The 25241-nt window shown below is 35.6% G+C and overlaps 2 protein-coding genes across 4 annotated transcripts in view; both read left to right on the plus strand.

The window, feature by feature from the left end:
- The window catches only part of LOC132186657 (nuclear pore complex protein NUP107), a 26690-nt gene extending 11311 nt beyond the window's left edge, over positions 1–15379 (plus strand). For 2 of the 3 annotated variants that reach the window (XM_059600641.1, XM_059600643.1), the window contains 14 exons: positions 2868–3103; positions 3193–3250; positions 4237–4325; positions 4767–4898; positions 5795–5917; positions 9196–9294; positions 9405–9593; positions 10092–10266; positions 10379–10535; positions 10751–10953; positions 12365–12506; positions 13092–13261; positions 14296–14412; positions 15133–15379. In XM_059600641.1, coding sequence (XP_059456624.1) covers positions 2868–3103; positions 3193–3250; positions 4237–4325; positions 4767–4898; positions 5795–5917; positions 9196–9294; positions 9405–9593; positions 10092–10266; positions 10379–10535; positions 10751–10953; positions 12365–12506; positions 13092–13261; positions 14296–14412; positions 15133–15201 — 1959 coding nt within the window. In that variant the 3' untranslated portion in view covers positions 15202–15379. The remainder of the gene's footprint in view (positions 1–2867; positions 3104–3192; positions 3251–4236; positions 4326–4766; positions 4899–5794; positions 5918–9195; positions 9295–9404; positions 9594–10091; positions 10267–10378; positions 10536–10750; positions 10954–12364; positions 12507–13091; positions 13262–14295; positions 14413–15132) is intronic. The other variant, XM_059600642.1, reaches the window with a different exon arrangement.
- A 5515-nt stretch (positions 15380–20894) lies between these two features.
- On the plus strand, positions 20895–23582 carry LOC132187669 (coniferyl alcohol acyltransferase-like). The gene is made up of 2 exons (XM_059602061.1): positions 20895–21375; positions 22216–23582. The coding sequence occupies exons 1-2, from the start codon at positions 20953–20955 to the stop codon at positions 23182–23184; spliced, it is 1392 nt and encodes a 463-aa protein (XP_059458044.1). The 5' UTR covers positions 20895–20952; the 3' UTR covers positions 23185–23582.
- Positions 23583–25241: the final 1659 nt, after the last annotated feature.

Consider the following 25241-nt stretch of genomic DNA (forward strand, 5'->3'; position numbering starts at 1 on the left):
GGGGTGGCTCGGCCACCCCCTAGGCTACATGGGGGTGGCCGAAACCACCCCCAATGGTGGTTGGGGGTGGTTTCGGCCACCCCCAAATGGCCAAGAGCCACCCCCAATTTTTTTTTCATTTTCTTTTCTAAAAAAAAAAAAAAATTTTTTTTTTAATTAAAAAAAAAAAAATTAAGTGGGTGCCACGTGTCAACATTTGATTGGTCCACGTGGAATTCCGTTAAGTCAACTGACAAAAAGATTAATTTGGTTTATTATCAAAACCACAGAGACCTCCTGTGATAAAAATGAAACCCTAAGGAGGAAAAAATAAAGTTATGCAACCCCAGGGGGTGGGTATTTAGTATTTAACCCTTGAAACTAAGCTGAAAATTCCAAGCTGGTAGCATTGACTACTGCTTCGCCTTTGAATCTTGTTAGAAGAGTTTGTAAAGGTTTGTACGTATTTTGCTGGGTGGTGAAGGGATTGGTCCTTTAAAGTAGCTTTCCCTAATTTATGTATTGCTAGTTTTAAGGATGTTCGGAGGCAGATCAATCGGAGTTTTTAAGTAATTTGCATTAGTAGAATGTTAATTTTATTAGAGTGGCGCATGACTAGGAGGTGGATCTTTTTACTTTGTTCTTCAATTTGTTGTACTCCTTTAGATTGAGATGGGGCAATGAAGACAAGCTCAACTTGGCCACTTCGAAGAGAGGGTTGTTTGATGTTAGACGTTCTATAATGTCTTATCTCCCCATGATAACACTCCTTTTCCTTGAAGGAGTATTTGGCGGAATAATGTGCCCCTGAGAGTGGCATTATTTGCTTGGTCGGCCGCTTTAGGGGAAATTCTTACTATGGATAGCCTATGGTTACGCTTGATATGCAGAAGGACTATTCCATTAGAAAATAGGAATAGCTTTTATTAGGAATGGAAGAAGGTGGAATAAAATAGCCTTGGTGTTAGAGTATATGATAAGGATCTAACACTTCGAATAACCATTCCCATTGCCTATGAGGGAATGACTATTCTTTAAATTGAGGAATAGTTAAGTATCATTTGGTGAAATGGTCAAAGGTGTGTACCCCGATGAAGTTAGGGGGGTTGGGGGTGCGAAATTTGATTCAGTTTAATCGTGCATTGTTGGGTAAATGGTTGTAGAGGTATGAGACGGAATGGGATGCTTTGTGGAGGAAGTTAGTGAAAGTTAAATATGATAGTCAAAGGGGTGATTGATGCTCTAAGGAGGTAGGGGGAACGTATGGAGTGGGAGTGTGGAAATGTATTCGAAGGGGGTGGGAGGGCTTCGCGCATCATGTGCGGTATGATATAAGAGATGGTTCTAAAGCATTATTTTGGCATGATGTGTGGTGTGGGGAACGTCCTTTGACCTTTTTATTTCTAGAATTGTTTAATATTGCTTGTAACAAGGATGCGTGGGTGGAGGAGTATATGGAGACCCCGAATGATCTTATTCATTGGAATGTCATGTTTATTTGGCCTGTGCATGATTGGGAACTTGATGTGGTCTCGAGCTTTTCTGAATTGTTGTATTCCCAAAAAATTAGATATGGAGGGATAAAATTTGTTGGGTTCCGTCCAAAAGGAATACTTTTGAAGTGAAATCTTATTATCAGATTCTCTCTACTCCGGCACAGGCGTTTGGTCCTTGGAAGAGTATTTGGAAGGTGAAGGCTCCCCCGAGAGTGGCTGTTTTTGTGTGGATGGCGGCTTTATGAAAAATCCTCACTTTGGACAATCTATGAAAGATGAATATTATGGTAATGGAGTGGTGTTACATGTGTAAACAATGTGGAGAATCCATTGACCATTTATTCCCTCATTGCGAGGTTGCAATTGAGCTATGGAATGTGTTTCTCCAACTTTTGGTGTTAATTGGGTTATGCCACTAAAGATGAGTGATTGCTTCGGGAGTTGGAGGGGACAGTTGGGCAATCAGCTTGTGTTACACATACGGAGGTTGATCCCATTGTGTGATGTGGTGTCTATGGCGAGAACGGAATGCATGCAGCTTTGAGGATTGTGAGACTGACGTGATTGAGTTGAAGAAGTTGACATTAAATACTCTGTTCTCATGGAGAGTGACTTGGTCTCACTCGTATGTGCCTACATTTTCTGAATTTTTAGAGCTTTGTAATTCATTTTCTAGTCAGTAGGGGGTACTTTGTATACATCTTGTGTATTTGGGTTGCGCCCCTCTGCGCATTTGATAATCTATATTACTTATCAAAAAAAAAAAAAAAATTGAGGAATAGCCATTCCTCAATTTAAGGAATATCCACATTCTTCTATTTTCAATAAAAACTATTCATTTTCCTAATGGAATAGCCATTCTGTGTATCAAATGTCATCTAACTATCTAAGGAAGTGGCGTATTATAGTAGTAGACTGGTGTTGTATGTGTAAGAAGAGTGAGGAGTTTGTTGATCACCTTTTACTCCATTGTGAGGTTACTAGTGCCTTATGGGGTTCTATTTTAGTCTTTTTGGGTTAGACTGGGTCATGCTTAGATGAGTGGTAGATCTCTTTGCATCTTGGAGAGGTCAGTTTGGTAGTCTTCATAATGTAACATTGTGGAAGATGATTCTGTCCTTCATAATGTGGTGTATCTGGAGAGAAAGAAATAACTGTAGCTTTGAAGATTGTGAGAGGCAATGGTATATTAAAGACTTTTTTCTTTAATACCATGTACCATTGGGCGACTGCTTATGATTATTTTAATTTTTCTAGTTTTTATGATTTTCATGCTCGATTTTTACATCTTGTGTACTTGGGTTGCGCCCTTGCGCTTTTAATAAAATTCGATTACTTATCAAAAAATATGCTGGATGCTTTTTTGAAATTTGCCACTCAATACATTTGCAGTCAGCATGCTGGGCGATGGCAAAGTCGTCTCTAGACGTTCAGGTGGATTTGGAACTAGCTCATATACAACCAGGCAGAATGGATCAAATTAACAGTTTTGGAGAAGTAATTGATGGAAGTCCTGGACATAGTGATGGCACCTTTCAGCCTTCAGATGGACCAGACAATTGGCCAGTCCATGTTCTTAACCAGCAGCCAAGACAACTTTCTGCTCTTCTTCAGAAACTTCATTCAACGTATGTTGCATTTTGGATTCAAATATTAGTTCCTTTCTATGTGTTTTTGTTTGATTTGTTAAATCTTTTTTTAATGTTTTCCTGATTAGGGAAACAGTACATGAAAGTGTTGCTCGAGGATGCAAGGAGCATCATCATCAAATAGAGGTACTCCTGAAGACAAACATTTAGTTAATTTAGCTGCTTGGGTTTCCACATTTAATTGTTAGGCGGTTCCACAATTAAGAGAAGTGTATTGAACATTCATTTAGAATGACCTGCAGCTGGGTGTACCTGGACAACCTCTATTAGGTTGGAGCACAGAGGAACGTTCTGCCTGCTTAAGATATCTAGTCATCAATTTTCTTTAATTTCAAATGTAGCCCTAAAATTAATACACAAAAAGAAAAAGAGAAAAGTACTGTTGTCTCTCTCATCAAGCATGAATTAATGTTAGGGTGTCTTGAAAGTAGTTGCTAAAGCAAAATAAAATAATTGAAATTGGTGTTTTATTCAGGATTTTACTTGAGTGAATTAGAGAAGAATCCCCAATGGAAGATAGCACTTATTACAACCTATTTTGGATGTGATCTGTCTAGCAGCTCGTTGATGCTGGTCATCTTTGTTATATGTGTGGCACTATTTATAAGATACATGAAGGTTGCAATTCGTGTCTTTCTTTGCCTCCAAGGATATCAAAGATAGCAGTTAAGTCAGGAGTGCCTTAATTCCACAACCACATGAGGTTGGCGACTGAGTACTGGGGAAAGATGCAAAATTAGTGACCATCTCTCTATTGATTGGTCATGATTCATATAATGCAATGTCGTGAATCTTATATGCATAACATGTTTGTTTATAATGACAAAAGAACTATGTGAAGGTGTCAAATAAATTCATTATTTGTAGCTGCACATCAACCTTATTTTGCATAGAGTGATACAAGGTCTTATGCTTTTTCCCAATTTCCTCCATTTTTTATTTATTTATTTATTTTTTATGCACTACTCATTTGTCATAGATATTTGCACATTTTGGATGGGGTCCTTAGTTATGATATTCTAATTTTTCAAAGGGAAGTGACAAATTTTTTGTTTCTCATTTTGATTTTACCTTTCATATGCTGCTTTCTTTAACCATACAATTCTTTGCAGATGATTCTAATGTTAGGGGATATACCGCGCCTGCTGGACCTTATATGGTCATGGGTAGCACCTTCAGAAGATGATCAGAATGTCTTCAGGTAATGCCATGTTAGTGGCCTTTATCTGCTAGGTTTGTGTGAAAATGAGTTGGGTAATATCCCTTTGGTTTTTCTCCACCTATCTATTAATATGAACCTTTGATTTTTGTATGGCTATGTGCTGAATATGATATGGTTTGGTCTCATTACTTCCCACTACAAAGTCACATCTAATGATGGTTAAAAGAAGGTGAAGTGTTTTGAAGCAAATTCTTCAATAGATCATGATTTGATAACGTTAAATCAATCTATATTGGTGATTTCTCTTACCTGAGGTGTTCCACCGAGTGAATTTTCTGTTTGGGTCATTGACGGGACATGATTTTATGGTGTGTGTCTGGGAACAAATCTTGTTCTTATAAACATTCCTAGAATAATCAGTAAATTTTCTTCCTGTTTAGAATAAGTTGGTTGACCAATTGGTATTGTGGTTTCTGTCAGGCACCATGGAGATCCTCAAATGATTCGATTTGGTGCACATCTAGTGCTTGTACTTAGATATTTACTTGGCGATGAAATGAAGGATGCTTTCAGAGAGAAAATAATGAGTGTTGGTGATCTCATTCTACACATGTAAGTTTAAATTTATGTTTCTAACTCAATTGTATTCTGGATAATGTTCGGAAGAGAGGTATTGTTGTGATTAACCGTTGTTGCATGTGTGAATTGGATGGGGAGTCAGTTGACCATCTTTTTCTTCATTGTGGGGTTGCGCGTATCTTGTGGAATGCCGGTTTCTCTCGGTTTGGTTTGTGTTGGGTGATGCTTGGTAGTGTCAGAGGGTTGTATGCTTCTTGGTGGGCGGGTGGCAAATCCCGTAGTACTGTTGTGTGGAAGATGGTTCCTTTTTGCCTTATGTGGTGCATTTGGATCGAGAGAAATACTAGATGTTTCGAGGACTCGTCTAGGAATATTAAGGACCTTCTACACTTTTTCTTGTACACCCTTTTCACTTGGACCGCTGGCTGGCTAGCGCCCTTAGTGATCAACTTCCCTGACTTCTTTTTTATGTTCTCTTCTTCTTTTTCTCCCTCTTAGTCGCTTTCTTGTATACTCCCTGTGTACTAAGGTTGCGCCCCTCTGCGCTTTGATAATATATCTTTACTTATCCAAAAAAAAAAAAAAATTGTATTCTGTTAACATATATAAATTAATGATCAATCTAATAAAATGAACCTTATAAGCTTGATGCTGTAACTAGGGAGCATACAACCGCAATTCAGATTTATTAGCAGCAAAACAAATATGAGGTTACATGGTAGGACATTTTGCTAGGTTATGTCAAACCAAAAATATAAAAAATCCAAGCTGCTTCCTTTTTTTCCTTGATGAAAAAAATCCAAGCAATTTGACCATGTAATCATTCTGGTGCAAGGCCTTCTAGGTAATACACGATGAAGGGTGATTATGTTTGTGGTAAAACACGATTTTGTCCTGTTCATGGGTGTAATTGGCTAATCTGGTTTCAGGTATGCAATGTTTCTTTTTTCAAAGCAACATGAGGAGTTAGTGGGTATATATGCTTCTCAGCTTGCCCGTCACCGATGCATTGACCTCTTTGTGCACATGATGGAACTAAGGCTGAACAGCAGGTATAAATAACTTTCTATTGGGTTAATGCTTCTCTTGTCTTTGTTCTTCTCCTTATTTTATTTCAATTTTTTTTAAATATATAATCATCGTAATGAGATTTGAATTTAGAGAATTGATAATAAATTATCAGATGAAAATTTAAAGGTATTGTATTGAAGAGTGCCATATATCCTTTTCTAACGGGAGGAGATGTGCAGTGTCCTTCTCAATTCACTACCTGTGTGTTGTTAGGAAATCTTCACTAACCAACCCTAAGAACAGTTAAGCAGAAGATTAGAGATATCAAATGCAACTGGTACCTGTCAAGAATATATTCTATAAGGGCTTATTTGAAACTTTTTTTTTTTTTTTTTCTTTTTCCATCCTAGCCACGAGGAGAATAAAGTGGGATAACTAGTCTCATCTTATGCGTGAACAATTTCTGTTGTATTATGATTGTTATTTGTTAATAGTTTTGCAGCAAGAAGTTTAGAGGGAGAAGCGGAAGCTGCTATATTATTCAGCCTGTTATTAACCTAATACAAACATCCTAATATATAGGATTAGGGAAATATCACAATGACCAAACTACCCTCAAACCTTAATGACTTACTAACCCTAATAACTCTTCTAACACTTCCTCTCAAGCTTGATCATATAAATCCAGCTTGGAAGAAACAAGTAAACGAAAAACATAGAGAAAAACATACTCGAACACTCTCCCTCAAGCTGAAACAACTTGGAGCACACAAGACAAAGACAGATAAAAAGAACAAGAAAATTTGCTAAAACTTTAACGCCGGTTGAAAACTCGCCGGAAACTGCAACGAGTAGTCGGATCTCGCCAAAAAACACCAAGGCTGATAGGATCGTACCATAAAACACCAAGGCCGGTAGAATCTCGCTGGAAAACAACAACCGGTTGGAAACCACTGCATAACACCAAGGCCGGTCGGATCTCATCGAAAAACACCAAGGCTAGTCGGATCGCGATAACTAACAACCAACAACCAAGATTTGATCGGATCTCACCGCAAAACACCAAGACTGGTAAAACAACTAACTGGTCGGAAGCCACCGCAATTGCCGGAAATGCGCCGGAAACGATCGGACAGCGCCGGAAAACACCAGAAAAGGCTGCCGGAGACTTAGAAATTGCCAAAAATTTCCAGATTTCACTGGAAAACCACCGAGCGCCACTGCACAAGGCACAACGACAACCAACCATCGTGAAAACGCACGGTAAATGAATGTTGTTCCTTTTTTTTTTTTTTTTTTTTAATTTGTTTTTCCTGGTTAATATAAGACTATATTTAGCTCTTTTAGAGCTTTATGAAGGCATTACCCGTGTGGGTTAGCCCACACAGGCACCCACGAGAGAAAACGAAACAAAGGATTAACCAAGAATTGAAATACGCTCTGATACCATGTTAAGAGTTTTGCAGCAAGAAGTTTAGAGGGAGAAGAGGAGGCTGCTATATTATTCAGCCTGTTGTTAACCTAATACAAACATCCTAATATATAGGATTAGGGAAATATCACAATGACCAAACTACCCTCAAACCCTAATGACTTACTAACCCTAATAACTCTTCTAACATTATTCAATATTTTCCCTTTCCTTTACTTTGCAAATAAGATTGTTCTGGTTTCCAAATATGAAAACAACAGATTCAAGACATTAATGGCAACAAACCTTAAGAACAGTCATGTCACATATTTGTCCCAGTTTTGGAGGTAATACGCTATATGTGTAAATGAGTGAATCAAGACTGTCTTCCATAGATAATGTTCTGACATGACATGCTTGACCATCAGGCATATCCACAAAATAAGATGCTTGCCTTATGAAACTTTACATTATTTTTTTTTTGATAAGTAAATGATAAAAAAAAAATATAATGTAATTGGGTCTTTGATCTTTTAGTTCTATTTCTCTGTCATGTACCTTTATGTCTGCACAAACAATATATGTAGTGCCCATGTTTCTGTATAATCATGTATTGTAGTGGGCATTCGGTATAATTATAAGGAAATGCACATGGAAAACTAGAATTTGTTTGATATTACTTTCACGTCGTGTCTTTTTCTTTTTTCCCTTTTTGGAGTGAATGATATTTTTTTCCTTGCATAGAAAATAGAGAATGATGGCAAGTACTAATTAATAATAGTTGTGCTTGAATTGATTTTCTCACTCCTTGGTTGGATCATTTCCAGATGCCATTCAACTTCAATTAGAGTACTCCCATAAGCTTCCCTTAGTTTCATCATAAATTTAGGGAACCAAACTACTTTTTGCATCACTATTTAAATGCAGTATTCCACAATAGCTTCCTTATCTTTTCCGATATCATTTTAAATATTATTTCTTTATTATTATTATTATTATTATTATTATTATATAATTTCGCTTCTTTTTTATACTATTGAAGGGCTTCAGTTCTCAAGACATTCTTTTTCTTTATTCTTTTTTCTTCCCATAGTTATAAAGCTCAAGTCCCCATTTGCAATCAGGAGACATTCTTCCCATAGTTAAACTCATTTTTGTGATTTAAAAACAAGCGAGAGAAACAATGGCTACGATTCAAACACCCAGTAAAGAACTAGAGACCAAAACCCAGTAAAGAACAAACGATAGCTGTGATTCAAACACAAGAAGCATAATTCTCTCCGAGAAAGACCAAGAACAAACACACCAAAATTCCACGACCCAAAAAGACCAAGAACTATCGAGACCAAAACCCATTAAAGAACAAACACAACTCTTAATATAAAGCACCTTCAATCATAGTGGGTCTGGATGCCAATTCTTATGGTGGGGGGAGGAAAAGGATGATTTGGTGTAAAAATAATAAATTTGATGCTAATACAGTATAGTCAACCCCCATTCCAATCAAGGTTGAGAGAAAGAGTATGAGAGGGAGAGAGGAAAAAAATTCCTGGAGCAACTGTTCACCACCCTTTACAATTTTTTATGTTCTGGCTGAATATGCAAATGCTGAGTGGTCTAAGAATGAATATGACTGTACCTGTTGTTTAGTTACAAGTAAAATTGCAAAAATAAACTTACTTAGCACTTACTATTATATTCTTCAAGGGATGATATATTATGCATATTGAAGTAAAACAGATATTAAGAGAATTTCACTGTGCAATGACTAGGATTATCATCTTATTATACTTATCAAAAAAGGATTATCATCTTATTATGATGTATCTAGTTGCAATCTCAAATTTATTGTATATTTATTTTGTTTTGTGTTGATGTGTTATATTATGCTTTTCGGCCTGCCAACAGTGTGCATGTCAAATATAAGATCTTCCTTTCTGCTATGGAGTACTTGCCATTTTCTCCTGGGGATGACTCAAAAGGCAGTTTTGAGGAAATCATTGAAAGGTATTTGTATCACTTCTTCATCATATTCTTGTAATTCTGAGGTACAAAGAATGCAGATTATGTTATTTCTAAACAAATCTGGTTAACTTTTTAATTAACTGTTTAAACAGGGTTTTGTCAAGATCTCGGGAGATCAAAGTTGGTAAATATGAGAAATTATCAGATATATTAGAGCAGCACCGGCTGCAGGGTCTCCAGAAAGCTATGGTTATCCAATGGCTCTGCTTTACACCTCCCTCAACAATTACTGATGTTAAGGATGTTAGCACAAAACTTCTTCTGCAAGCACTTGTACATAGGTAATTGATTTCTATAAATATAGCTGTACTGTATAATGGCATTTAAAAAAAAAAAAAAAAAATTTTCTGATGAGTGAAAGGTGAGGCCCCAGTATACAGGTTATATGCTACGATGCCGTGTGATAGAATTCGTAGATGAGCAACTTTTGTGCTGGCTGGCACACAAAAACTGATTCCTGGTGAAGTGTGTGCCTTTTTGTATCAATTATATATGAATGTACAGTAGGAGAATCACAATTTTTTTTGGTTTGTTTCTAGAAGATAGGTCTTCCTTGCTGTTTTCTAGCTTGTTTGACAAAGGTTATTGCTATGGTAGCTTTATATTTAAACTCTATGATGTATTAACCATCTAATTCTTGACATCCCAGTTCCAGGAGGTCTGTCTCTCTCTTGGTGACATTGTTGTCATACATGATTGTTGAATTTTGTCGCAACCTTGTTATTTTGTGTTGTTATTCTCTGGATGTGCTGAAATCTAACCTTTGGTCTTTTCAATAGCAATATATTATTCAGGGAGTTTGCTCTGATTTCTATGTGGAGAGTGCCAGCAGTTCCCATTGGTGCACACACATTGCTTAGTTTTCTTGCTGAACCTCTGAAACAGCTTTCAGAAAATCATGATACCTTGGAGGATTGTAATATTTCTGATAATCTAAGAGAGTTCGAAGACTGGGTATGCTTAGTTCTTACATATCTATCCGATTAACTTTTCCTAATTGCTGTAATGTTATTTCAGCATAATAATTATAGTTCCACTTGATAATTTGTATTCTCATATTAAATAGAGCGAGTATTACTCCTGTGATGCAACATATCGCAATTGGCTCAAAATTGAATTGGAGAATGCAGAGGTTTCTCCCCTCGAACTATCATTGGAGGAAAAACAAAGAGCAGTTTCTGCAGCTAAAGAAACACTAAATTCATCTCTATTACTGCTACTAAGTAAGTTGAGTTGACCATCTTTTTTTTGTTTTGTTTTTTCTTTTCTTTTCATATAAAAAGCAGAGACCAACCTACTCGTCTGGGATTAGGTAGAAGCTTCTTTGGGGTTGGTTTTTCATTGAGAATGGTAGTTTTAGGCCGATCATAGTTGCTCTTTTTTGTGAATAATAATTTTTTTTGCTCTAGCTTACAAGTGGTTTATCTACTTTCTCTAGGAAAAGAAAATCCTTGGTTAGCTGCAGGTGAAGATCATGCATATAAATCAGAAGAACCTTTATTTCTAGAATTGCATGCCACTGCAATGCTCTGCCTACCTTCTGGCGAATGTATGTCTCCAGATGCCACAGTGTGCACCACTTTGACGAGTGCCCTTTACTCTTCAGTGAGCGAGGAAGATGTGTTAAATCGGCAACTGATGGTATGCTTATTTCTTTTGCTCTGTTTGGCTGATTGGACAATAAAGGAGAAAAAAATGTTTCCTTATAAACTTTTATTGATCTTTATCAAAATCTTTTATTGAGGCCGCCCTGGTACAAGCATGTTTTCTTCACTCATGCAGAGGCTTATCTTGTTGAAGGGATAGACTACTCAGATTTAAGGACTGCAATGTTGGTCCCCAAAAATTTCATAAAAAAAATTTCCCTTTCTTCTTGTTAATATTATTCTATTATATGAGTCACTTAGGCCTCCAGAACTCTTCTTTTTCTTCCTTTTCTGTCTTATTTTGTTATTCTGGTCAATTAGGTAGAACAACTCTTCTTGTTCTTATTATGTAATTTTGGGTCGCTTAGCCTCCACGGCCCCACTATAATGGCTTGTGTTTTCTAAAAACCAAGAATCATAATTAGCAATATTAATTAGTACTTGGACTTGGTTATGATTAGATCGAACTTGGTTATGAATTTTGGATCACTTAGGAGTTAGGCTCCCATGGCTACACTTTTTTTGGCCACCCATTTCATTATTTAGTTATAGATTTAGACTGAACTTAGTTATGAATTTTTGGTTACTTAGACTCTATTCCAAGAGGTCCTATATTACAAATAGAAGGCTTGCAGCCTCGTCATATTATAGGAGGATTTTTCAAGTGAAACTAGGACTTCAAATGATAGAGCCAGGGATAAGGAGCAGAAAAGTTTTGGTTTTGGGTTAAATTTACGAAGTTGAAGTAGTCTTCTGTAGATTGAGATGAAGTACCAATTGTAGAAGAACGATTGAAGAAAAAGATCAACCTTTGAGTATAAAGAATCCATTTTGGTTTAATTTAGATATCAAATTTTGAAACTTGAGAGCAAATTTGTTTCTTTTATTTATCCTGTTAATTAATTACAAAATTAAAACCTTTAAAAGATGTCATGGGGATGCAACCAGATTGCATAAGGCGTGCGTAAGGGGTGAACAATTGACTAGCGATAGGGACTGGGACCCTATGATAGGCTTAATTGTAGTCCTGTAAGGCTGTAAAGATACTCAACCTCATTTGCACTTTGAAAGATGTTAAAACTTGTGTAATTCTAAACCTCATGAATTGTAGTCTTGTTTCAAAAAAAAATGAAAATAGATACAATCTTTATGCTGTCAGACATTACAAATAAAACAAAGTATAGGGATCAATGCTATACTTTACGTGATATTTACAGAAATTGAATCCAAGAGTCTGGTTCTGGACTCTATCTCTCTACTTAGGAAATGTAATCCATGCTAAACCGACGCTCCACATAAATCCATATTGGCCTTTGGCAACCAAATTTGTCATGCCTCAACGTTTTTGTTTAAATTTCTTCCTGGTATATTTGCCTTTTGCTTACATTCTGAAATTTTTTTGGCAGGTGAATGTCTCCATATCATCAAGGGACAAGTACTGCATTGAGGTTGTACTTCGCTGCTTGTCAGTAGTGGGTGATGGAATTTGGCCACATGAACTGAATGATGGTGGTATACTTGCTACTGTTATGGCCGCTGGCTTCAAAGGTGAGACATTATAGTAGCTACAGATATAGAAAGCTTGCATGTGTGTTGCAGTTCTGTTGGAGTGAATGATCAATCTTGTGTTTTTTTGTGCTCAATTCAAAAATTTCATGTGTTTAAATTAACAGAAGGGTCAGTAAATAAAATTTAATGTGAGACGTCTTAATGGGATAAATTGAATATTTTCATTCTTAATTTCTTCAGTCGTTTGAGAAATCACATATGAGCGTAGTTTGTCTTTTTATGAACAATGGCAATATAGACTTTCTGTCTGCTTGCTATAGGGGGCATCTTAAGGTTGATAACTCTGCATATGTATCTCAAATCATATCTGTAGATGTGGGAGGGTGGGAAGAATTGCGATGTAGGTTTTCCTATTATCGTAAGAGGAAGTGTATAAGAAACAGGCAAGTTTTCTTTACAAGGAAAGAATGGGGGAAAAGAACTAAAAGTGTGGAAGAGAATTTTGCTATGGAAACAAGCCTATGCTCTTTCCATTGCTAGATCAGAACATTTATTGTGTAATAGGAGTGAAACAGTTCTGCAAAGTGTGTTAATTGAAGCAGTAGTGACTAAATGGATTGTTAGCTAATGCAGGTGAGCTTCTTCGGTTTCAAGCTGGAGTTACAATGGAGATTTCTCGATTAGATGCTTGGTATTCAAGCAGAGATGGTTCTTTGGAAGGCCCAGCAACATACATTGTGCGGGGTCTTTGTCGTAGATGCTGTCTTCCAGAAATCATTCTTCGATGCATGCAGGTAAGCTTCTTCCCTTTAGAGAAGTCTCGACTTTGTCCATCTTTAAATTATCCATTCATATAGCAATCAACTCCTTGCATTATTTTCATTTTTTTAGGTCACTCTTTCTAATTTCCTTAGAGCATCTTTAGAAGGCTCACCAAAATAGCTTTTTGTGAGCCAATTTGGTGAGAAGTTTCAAAAGGAGTCTCTAGTAGACTCACTATTTTGGTGAAAAAAAATTTGGTGAGTGAACAGTACTCACCAACAATAGTGAGGACTGTTCACTCACTAAAGGAATAGAAAATCATTTCTATTTCCTTTTCTCTCACGCACTCACCTCGCTCTTCCTTTTATTTCTGTTCTCGCATTCATCAACTTACCCAAACATCAAGGGTTAAACAGTCTGATTCAACCACAGAAAGCTAGGTTGAAATTGATAAAATTCACCAACCATTGATTCTGAAATTAAAAATTCAAGATGAAAAATTAACCCACATAACAATACTAACTAAATTAGACCTGTATGTACAATTAAAAATTCAATTATATATATATATATATATTAGATTCTTGATACGGAAAATTTTATAAAATGAATGTGTTTATAAAAACACAGGCGCATTAAAGTTTAGGGAATTCTTCAATGCAAATTAAATCCCTTAAAGCTATAATCGGATGTCAAGTATGCTACGTATTTGACGAGCACAAAGATATAAAATATAGCATTATTTCCTTCTTTTTTTTTGATAAGTAAAATATAGCATTATTTCCTATATTGAATTATTCAGAAATATGACTATTAAGAAAAGACAAACAGTCAAAAATCTAGATGTTTAGAGAAAGAATAAAGAAATCTTTGAAAAATAATATTTAAATAGAATAGTGAAGGTTGATAGCTAAAATGGTGAGGCTGGTAGGAGTGCTTTAAAAAAGTTGATAACTAAAATAGAGAAAAGTGATTTTTGGCTCTTTTGGCTAGTAAAATTTGGTGAGTCTACTAGGGTCCAGGATGCTCTATCAGCAGATTTTAGTGATGTCCGTCTCATTTGCAGGTCTCAGTTTCGCTCATGGAGTCAAGTGATCCACCTGAAAGCCACGATGAGTTGATCGAATTAGTTGCTTGCCCCGAAACCGGGTTTCTTCATTTGTTTAGCCAGCAACAATTGCAGGTAAGCTAATACATAGTTTTACTCACTCGTGCAAAGAACAACAAATTGTTTCTTCCTTGCTTGAGGCTATAACCATAATGATGTTGTCACAACATTACTTATAAAAAAAAAAAAAAAAAAACCATAATGACGTTGTCTGTGGATTTGCATCCTGTTTTTAAACCTTTCTCTCTCTGCCTTAACTTTATTGGATAGACTGTTCCCTTTAAAGGAGCATGACACTTGGAGGGGGTTTTTGTTTTTTTTTATTTTTCTAATGAGGAACAACATTTTCTCCTTAAGCGTAGCATTTTTTATCTTATTATTGTAAACAACTTAGTTTTTACGACTAAGATGGAATTTTCCATGGATTAGCAATGCCCTCTACGAATAATGTTTCTTTTGCATTCTCAAGAGCCTCAATATTGTGATCTTTATACGAGTGGTCTAATTTTGGTTTGTAATTCTTTAGAGGATTCTCTTATATACTCCTGTGGACTTGAGTTTCTTCTTTTCTCAATGAAATTATCTTAGAATATAAAAAGGGGAGTATCATTACTGGCCCAAAATTGTCAAGATGATGTGCAATAGGTGTGATAGTTAAAAGCTTAAGGAACAATTATCCATCTATTTAGGGACTGCAGGGATTCCTCATTTACATTTTTTTTTTTTGAAAAAATTATTGTTGCCTTCGTGGAATTGATTCAGCTGACAATATTTGATTGCTTTTTCCATGTTCAGGAATTTTTGTTGTTTGAGAGGGAATACTCAATATTCAAAATGGAGCTTCAGGAGGAACTTTCCTCTTGATCGTTGCGATAGGATAGAATCAAAGTCTCTGGTTCTTACTTAGTACAAGGCTTGATAGTTTTGTAAAATGGATGTGTTTTTCTGTATTTAATTTTTTTTTTGTAAAATGGATGACTTGAAGTCTTTTTTCAGTTATGAAAGTATTTTTGGAAACAGTAATATTGTTTTGTTTCCATAATTTTCGTGTTGTGTTAACATTTGGATGTCTTACCACTCTCTTCCTCCATTGTGATTTGTGAGTGAATCTGTAGGAGGAATAGAGCTTGTCTCCATCTTCTTCCGTCTCCCTTTCTTCTGTTCCGTTCTTCCTCTCCTGTTGGTTGCATCAAACTGCCACTCAAGGTGGCCTAGTTCTTGGCTGAGATGCCAAGCTTCAAATGGGCCATGCAGATTTTTTGACTCATTTTCTTTTAGCTTTAAATGGTAGCACCTTACGGGTTGTATTATTGCGGTGCTTCTTGTGTTGCCCCACTTTGTTCGTAGTTTTTTGTGTTGGTTGTTGTAATGCTCCCCTTCCCCTTCTCCCTTTGTAATTGCTCAAAAGGAAAAAAGGAAAAAATAAAGAAGAAAAAAGGGCTTTGTTTTAAGATTGATAGAAAAATTCTTTTTTTAAGAAATTTAAGGTTTTTTTAATTTGAAAAATTTTATTATTTTAGGAACAAGCCTGAGATGGGCCTATATCAATTTTCGTGTTCAATAAAACAATTTCAATATAATGGTGGTGGTGAGTTTGTTTTTGGCCATTTTAAAAGTTTTCTTGTGTCAAATCACATTCATCGCAAGGTTTCTTACCCCCATACGTTACAACAAAATGGTTTGGCTGAGTCGCATCTTGCCTCAATGTATTGGGTGGATGCTTTTCTGACCTCCACTTTTATTATAAATCGTCTCCCAACCTCGATTCTTGACAACGTGTCGTTACTTTAAATTGTTTAACAAGCATCCAACCTACTCGAGTTCATGTACCTTTGGATGTGCGTGTTTAATCAACGCATATGTTAATGTTCCGGGGTAAATGTTGTATTTTTCCTGGTTACAGTTCGAATCATAAAGGCCTCTTAATGTTTATGTGTCAATGCATGTTGTATTTGATGAGAAGATTTTTCCTGCCAAAGAGGGTGTTCTGCTTCATCTAGGATGTCCCCAGTACCTTCCTCTATTTGATTCTCAGTCCAATGCTTCGTTCCCATTGGATTCTCCTTCCCCATTTTATCCTGTTTTAATGTCTTTGAAGAATGATTGTATTAAAATCTTAAATATGTATGTTCTGAAAATCTGAACCACTTATTTTTTATATAAACTAATGTTGATGCTTGCTTTCACAATTTTTTATACAGTTTTGGAACTTTAGTTGATGCACACGAGTGTTTAAGGTATTTGTTGATTGAATACTTACATATCCATGCTAAAATTAATTGCAATTGACAATAATATAAATACTTTTTTTTTTTTTTTTTTTCAAAAAATAAAAAAAAATACAAAGTTATTCCCGACGACTTCTTGTTATCCATGATGGCTATGTAAGTCATTGCTAATATTTTTTCCAATGATCTCGACTATAGGAAGTTTTTGTTGATAGAAACTATCAGTGAGTCTTTTTGTCGTTGCTGACAACCAAATTTCTCGTAGTGACGGTTATACCAAACCTTTCTTATTTATTTTCTTTACATGCATGGTACATAGAACCTCTAAAATAAGATGTGTTTGTCTCTGCCCCTCTTACTGCTAGCCCTAGAAATGGCTTGCAGACAAACAGCATACACTGTGACCCCTTTCATGAGAAAATTGACAAGTTTTTTTATTGGGTTTGAGTGAAAATTGCATCTCGAGTGCCCTAAATAAGAGAACGGTCTTTTTCAGATTATTGTGTACTATTAAAAGATGTTGGCTCCAATATACAGCACCATGTACTTTTGGGATTTTGAGCAATTCACGCTACTGTGGAACCTCACAACATGGAAATCCAGCTCTTTTCCAATCAAATATACTTTTTAGGGTAAATATATGGTTCCTGTGTCAACGCTAATAAAAATTACCCCTTTGCTTTTTTTTTTTTTTTTTGTGAAAATTTACTTCTTGGGTTAATCAAAATGCCAAGAAAATCTTTACCATCAAAATTTTTTAACTGCTGTCATATAGGTTGAAACACACAGTTTTACCACGTCAACATAATAATTTTTCATTAATTTAATTTAAAAATCAAATTAAAAAAAAAAAAAAAAAAAGTTGAAGGGGTGGCAAGCGATGGGGTTGCCACCCCCCAACCCCTATGGGGAGTGGGCAAGGAGTGGTTTGCCCACCCCAGGGGGTTTGTTTGGGGTGGCCACGAGCCACGCCTAGGGTGGTTAGGGGTGGCCTGCGAGCCACCCCTAGGGTGCTGCAAGCCACCCCATAAGGGTTAGGGGTGGCAGTCCCACCGCTAGCAATCCCTTCAATTTTTTTATTTTTATTTAATTTTTAAATTAAATTAATAAAAAATTATTATGCTGACGTGACAAAATGGTGCGTTTCAATCTATATAACGGCAGTTAAAAAATTTTGACTGTAGGGATTTTCTTGGCAGTTCAATTGACCCAGAGAGTAAATTTTTGAAAAAAAAAAAGAAAAAAAAAAACTTAGGAAGAGTTTAATTTTGGCGCATTGACCCAGAAACTTTTAATATATTTACCTTATTTTTTATAACGACAATTTAAGCGAAAAAAAATGGAAAAAATTGATTCTGCCTGAAGAAGCGTTTTTTTTTTTTTTGACATGTCCACACAAGGGAAGGGGGATGGAGAATTAGAACTAGTGATCACCTCTTTATGAGGCGTGATCCAAACCAATTCTGCCTGAAGAAGCTGGTGTTCTAAATATGGTACGTAATTAGTTATTTATTGGGAGTCTATTTCTTTTTATTTTTATTTTTTTTTGACATGATTGGGAGTCTATTTCAGTTGTTGGAGATATAATGCTAGACGTTGAGATGTTGCAAATGCAAGCAATATTTATTTTACGTACTTTGGTGACTTAATTTCCTCAGCTTGAGATCACCATCTCAACCACCTTTCACTGTGCTTTGTTTTTTTTGTTTTCCATCCGTTTCGGGTTCAGGATAAAACAGAATTTTTTTTTTATTTTAAAAAAAACTCCCTATTGATCGTTGAAACCTAGCTATCAGATGGAAATTAGGAGAGAGGCAAAGAAAATAATAATAATAATAATAATGTCATTTGTATATACAAAGAGAAAAAGAAAGCAATTTTGTTTTTTGGGAAGAAGAAGAAGAATAATAGAAAACGTAGAAGACAATTAATTATTTCCACTATTATTGCTTCTTAATTTATTAGGATAAGTAGGCTGTTGGTATAACGCTATCGAACCACAATATACGAGATATCCTTAATTAATTAAGGATATCTCGTATGAACGCTATCGAACCACAATAAATAAAATAGATGATAAGGAAGGATATCCTTCAGATGTTGCAAACGCTATCGAACCACAATAAATAAAATAGATGATAAGGAAGGATATCCTTCAGATGTTGCAAATATTGTACGCAATTCTTTTACGTGTTGGTGATTTTTCTGAGCTTTCAATATATATATATAAAAGGTGATCAGTCCTTGTCAAACATCGAACAGCAATCTCTTTCTTTCATAAATATTTCATCCACTTCATTTATGATATATATATCGGAAATTGTCATCTTAATCAGTAACAAAGTATATATATATATACAGTAACAAAGTATATATATATATATATGGATAAATATTTGTTTGTCAAACTTGTTCGCATTAATCTGTCGCATACTTGTGAACAACCTTAGTAAGCAAAAATAACTAATCAATGGAGTACTGATGTCAAGCTATTTACATATTGGAATCCTGCACATAATTTCATGGAACATTTCTCAACACTTTCAAAACAAGAATATGAAATATTATATTTTTGCACTGTTCAATAACCATAAAATTACATTGTATGAGAAGCCATTCTTACTGTGAGTAATAAAAATAATGCAATGGTTTAAAACATATTAAAATCATCGCTCAATATCATACCTACACTCGTCAAACGTTTTTCATTTCGTCTGACTAGGTTGTTCAGTCTCCTTATTAGGATTGAAACCTCTTCACGAGCAAGAAGAAGCAGTACTCTTTAGAGCTAGCCTCTAGCCATGAGTCTACTACCCCATAATTTATGTGAGAGACTTACCCATGATTGATTACTATGTTATTTCCCCTTTAAAGCACACATAGTTGCACGATTTCAAAATTAGGGATCAAACTCTTGATGTCCACCTACTAGGACTAGCTTCGATGCCATAAGGAGTTTTCAAATCATAATTAAAGTACTCACAGAGAAACTTATCATTCAAAAAATTATCAATAAGATGCCACTTTTGAAATTCAAGTACATATTTCATCATAAAATTATCAACTATCACATTGGTAATTAAGCCAATGCCTTTCTAGATCAAACCATGCAATTCACATGTACATAAATTCCCATATAACTTTCATAATGGCATAATTATATCAAATCTCGCCCAATGTTATCAAAATATAGCTTGACTCACTATTTACATGATTTATTTAAAAGTTTACATTTTTTTTTTTTTTTTGACAATCAATGATAATAAGACATATACACTTGTATATGCGCCTAATACATCTTATTTTTAATAATAATAATAATAACATTCCCTTATAGTATCGCAAGGGCAACACTTCTCTTAGGGTAAGGTACAAGGTTTACCATTGTTTTTAACGATGACTAATTCGTGCCACCCCATTTGGCAGTAGAGGGTGGCTCGACCACCTTCTAATTTTTTTTTTTTAATAATATTAATGAGATATATAAGACACTTTTCAGATTATGATTGGGCTAGACAAGGTACACCGTTAAATTATTTGACCTAACATAAGCGGAATAGCCAGAAGTACTAGCTACGTTTGTCATATGTCAACAAGTACTATTTGTGATTATTATTTTTGGAAATCGAAGGATCTATTTACTTTTTTGGGTAAACCATAATTGACCATAATAAATAATAATAACACTCTCTTTAAGATATGGCAAGGGCAACGAAACAAGATTCTTTCCAGTTCATTTTAGACTATAAAATATCCAATTAACGGTTAGGATCTCTCTAGAGAGATTTTGAGGCCATAAATGAGACATCTATCCCATTAATAAAAAAAATAAAAAAAAATTTATATATAAAACAAAATAATGAAATTTTTTTAAAAAAATAATAAAAAATTAAGGGGTGGCCAGCTCCCCCTTAATTTTTTTAATTTTTTATTATTTTTAATATATATATATATAAGACATATGTCTTATTTATGGCCTCAAGATCTTTTTAAAGAAATTTTGACCATTAACTGAATATTTTTCGATTCAAAAGGGACTGGAGAGGATCTGGATCCAAGGGCAACACTACTCACAATTTTTTATTTTTCTCATTTTTTTGAAGTCTGGAGGCAAGGTACATGGTTAATGGTTTGTCATTTTTTTTCAACAATGCTACCAATAATACCCAATTATGTAATTTAACAGGAGAGAAGACAAGCTGTAACCTTCACTACTAGCTAGGATCCTAGCATTATTAATTGAACTCTCTCTCTCTCTCTCTCTCTCTCTATATATATATATATATATATCTAGGCTTCTCCATCTCCCTATCTAAACCATCACCCATATATTTATCAATTATATTATACTTTTCTCTCAAAGATTCTCCAAAACTTGAAGATAGAGATGGGTACAGGAGGAGGGGGAGATGAGTTGATTGTGAGTGTGAGGAAGAGGGAGGTGGTGGCTGCAGTGCTTCCATTGCAAGAGCATTGGCTGCCACTATCCAACCTCGACTTGCTTCTTCCCCCTTTGGACGTGGGTGTCTTTTTCTGTTACAAGAAGCCCACCAACAACCTCACCTTTGAATCCATGGCCGGGGTTCTCAAGAATGCCTTGGCCCAACTTCTGCTTTCCCATTACGCCTTTGCTGCTGAGGTGGTGCCAAACTCCCTTGGTGAGCCTGAGCTTCTCTGCAACAACCGTGGGGTTGATTTTGTTGAAGCTTTTGCAGAGGTTCACCTTAAAGACCTCAACTTGTATAATCCTGATGACACCATTGAAGGCAAACTTGTGCCGAGGAAGAAGCACGGAGTTCTTGCTGTCCAGGTTTGACACACCCGCGCGAGCACACACACACATATATATATATATTCCAGGCAAACACAAAGCCATATGACACTTTTTTTTTTGTATCTCTGATCTCTAGATGTTATATGTATATATTGCATGATATATATGTTATTTTTTTGGACAAAAATTTGTTATAAATTGATTTGTAGCTAATTCATAGTAACGGATGATGATGGTATAGCCATCCTCGATGAGGATAGGAATGTCACAATCGAGCAGGCCACCCAAGACACTAGCTGTTGTCTTATGCATGCATGTCAGTGGTAATATGGTACGGTAGATGTATACCTTCCAATTTAGTCTACGACTTAGCCTCTTTAAATTATCACTCCATTGTTAATTAATGCCTCATAAAGTATCAATTATGTTACTATTCCTTATAAATGACCAAAACCAATGTCAATGTCTTTTCAGCCAGCAAAAAGACATATTTTTTTTTTTCCCAAAAGGAGAAAAACATTCTTATCAATTTTAAAAAATAAAAAAATTATTATTATTTTTTTAAAATTGAAAATTAGAAAAAAAAAATCAATAAGACCCGGCCCCTTTGTTTTGTTTTGTTTTGTTTGTTTTTTTTGTTTTTGTTTTGTTTGTTTGTTTGTTTTTTTTTTTTTTTTTTTAATTTTTAATTTTTTTGGTTAAAATTTTATGAGGGTATTTTTGTTATTAGAGGAACATTAATACAAATCATACAATTGGTAGTTTGGGGCCCATTGAGAATAAGGTAGTAGTTTGAGAGGGTTGATTATGTTTATTTTTTCATAATTTTTTATTTTTGTGAGCATGATATTCATCTAAAGAAAAAACATGTTGCAGGTTACTGAGCTGAGATGTGGTGGGTTGGTGGTGGCGTGCTCATTTGACCACCGAATAGCAGACGCACACTCAGCCAATATGTTTCTCGTCTCATGGGCTGAGATGGCTCACTCTAAACCAATCTCTACTCTCCCATCTTTTCGTCGATCTTTACTCAACCCTCGACGCCCCGCCTCCATTCATTCCTACTTCGAAGATATCTACGTCCCCGTAACCAAATTGCCGCCTCCCAAAGATCCCGAGCCTGATTCCGATCATCTCATAAGCCGCATATACTACATTCCGGCCGAACAACTCAGCCGCCTCCAATCACTAGCCAGTACCAAGGGTCGCCGAAGGACCAAGCTAGAGTCTTTCAGTGCATTCTTGTGGAAGATGGTTGCCAAGTGGGCTATTACTAAAAATGCAGACAAAAAGATGACCCAGATGGGCGTTGTTGTCGACGGAAGGACAAGGTTGAGTGATGGAGACGAACATAAGGCTTTGCTCATGGGTTCTTATTTTGGAAATGTTCTATCCGTACCCTACCTTGCGAAGCAAGTTGATGAGCTTAATGAAAAGCCATTGGGGTGGGTGGCGGATAAAGTTCATGAATTCTTGGAAGGGGCCGCGACGAAGGAGCATTTCCTGGGGCTGATTGATTGGGTGGAGGCTCATCGTCCGGTTCCCGGTTCGGCAAAGATATATTTTGAAGATGGACCGGCTTTTGTGGTGTCGTCCGGGCAGAGGTTCCCGGTGTCTAAGGTGGATTTCGGGTGGGGTATGCCGGGTTTCGGGTCATACCATTTTCCATGGGGAGGAGACACCGGGTATGTGATGCCGATGCCAAGCCCAACCGGTAAGGGTGACTGGGTGGTGTACATGCACCTGTCGAAAGGACAAGTGGAGTTCATAGAGGCAAAGGCTGCCCATGTCTTTAGACCCTTGACATCGACTTATCTCAACTTGGATTATTGTACTAGACCATAATAATAAAGTTATATATGTTAAATATGTCGAGTAATGTTATAAGTCATTTAAAAAATGTTATACCTTTTAAAATTACCATTTGACTTGTAATTGATCATTATTCAATTTTGATCAAATAGTAATTTTAAAAGCTACATTATTTTAAAAGTGACACAAGATGAACTTTTAGAATTACTCAAATATGCTTACGTGAATTGCGCTCTTGTTCAGTTTGTGATGTTGTAAAATATGGTGTATTTCAATTTGTCGTTGAAGAACTCCGAGGCATATTATTGTGCTTGATTATATTCTCTAATTACTTATGGTGGCAATGCATGATCTTTTTCAACTATACCAACCAAGTTGACCAACAATCTCTACCTTATTATTTAATGAGAACAGTTACATATTTATCTCTTGTTTTGTTTTTATTTTTAATCATTTCTTATTTATAAATTTACTATTAAATCTGTAGAATATAGGTCTGCATATTCAAGAATAATTTGCCCATCTCGTGTAGTGTACAAGAAATGGACAAAAAATAAAACCAAACATTTCTCATTATCTAATTCCGCCGGTTAAAGCTTTCTTAAGGTTTGTTTGAATGTGCATGGTGTGGTGAAAGTTTTTATTTGGAAGGCATGCAATAATTTGCTTCCAACCAAATAAAATTTATTCAAAAGAAAGGTGACACAAGTTCCTTTTTGTCCGATGTGTGGGGTGGAGGTAAAAAATACAAATCATATCCTGTGGCGTTGTCCATCGTAAGAAGACAGTTGACTGTTCTCCCACGGTGGAAAGCGCCTCCAAATGGTATATACAAAATCAATTGGGATGCAACAATTGATAAGACTAGGAAGCTAATGGGTGTGAGGGTTATTGTAAGGGACAATATGGGTATTATTTTGGCATCTATGTGTGTGTCTATTTTGTATATTATTGACCCAACAATGGCGAAAGCTTATACGGCTTGGAAGGCAGTATTTTTCGGAAGAGATCGATTTAGGCATACAAAATGTTATTATAAAAGGTGATGCTCTAGAGATTGTTCATGCTTTTTCAGACAGAAGACCAACTACGGTAGAGATACGGTACATTAATTGAGAATACGAAGATTGTTTTGCATCCAGTCTAGGCTTGTGATGCATACAAGAAGGGAAGCAAATATGAGGTGGCACACCAATTGGCAAAGGGAGCTCTCCATACATCAACAAAAAAAATTTGGATACAAGAATATCTTGATTTTATTCATGACGTTATACAAGCTGAAAGTTGAAATGGTTGACTCTTTTGAAAGAATGAGTTAATGAAATTTCACTTTAAAAAAAAAAAAAAAGTAATTTTTTTTTAATTGAATAAGGAAATGGTTATAGGGGAGGATCTATCCCACTTCTGATTCGAAAGGAAGAAGTGGGTGATCCTAAAAACGAAAATGCATGGGGTGGACTCTCTATCAATAGACACAAAATAAACTAAAACAGAGCAAAAATAATTACAATAATTATGAAATGAGTCAAGAAAGTGACCCAATCCTCTCAAGGACCACATAAGGCGGTTATATTGCCACAAGTATTTTCTTCAATAACTCATCAAGTACATGCAGCACAAAATTAGCTGAATGGCAGTAGTAAAAAAACACACCCAAACGCTTATGAAACTAAGTCTGTTTATGCATTTCTACAACATTACTTATTTACAATCATTATTCTCTAATGCCTTAAAGGTTATTTTGGATATATTTTTATCATATACGTAACCTATTTTCATTCATATTGTCGTTTATCACTTGTTCCTATAAATTATTATCTTTTATTCATTTACATTATTTAATGTCCTTTAATTCTATATTTTGTTTCCCACTCCTCATTAAAATCACCCAGACCCATGATTCATAAAATTAACCGCATATTGTAGTGTATAATTATTTTACGAGGATATAAGAATTTTATAAACTAAAAATTTAAGAAAACCAAATGTAAGTTTTGGCTTAGAGAGTGTTTAGAATTACGGCACATGTCCTGAAATCATGTTTTTTTGTGAGTGAATCGGTCCTCTTAGAAAGTGCATAGAATTGCGAC

This window comes from Corylus avellana, chromosome ca7 (assembly GCF_901000735.1).
Source record: "Corylus avellana chromosome ca7, CavTom2PMs-1.0".
In the NCBI taxonomy this organism is placed as follows: Eukaryota; Viridiplantae; Streptophyta; class Magnoliopsida; order Fagales; family Betulaceae; genus Corylus; species Corylus avellana.

Excerpts from the sequence above, each read along its gene's own strand:
- LOC132187669 (XM_059602061.1), top strand. The coding sequence starts at position 20,953 with ATGGGTACAGGAGGAGGGGGAGATGAGTTGATTGTGAGTGTGAGGAAG. Across the intron at positions 21,376-22,215 it reads ACGGAGTTCTTGCTGTCCAG|GTTACTGAGCTGAGATGTGG; the intron begins GTTTGACACACC and ends AACATGTTGCAG.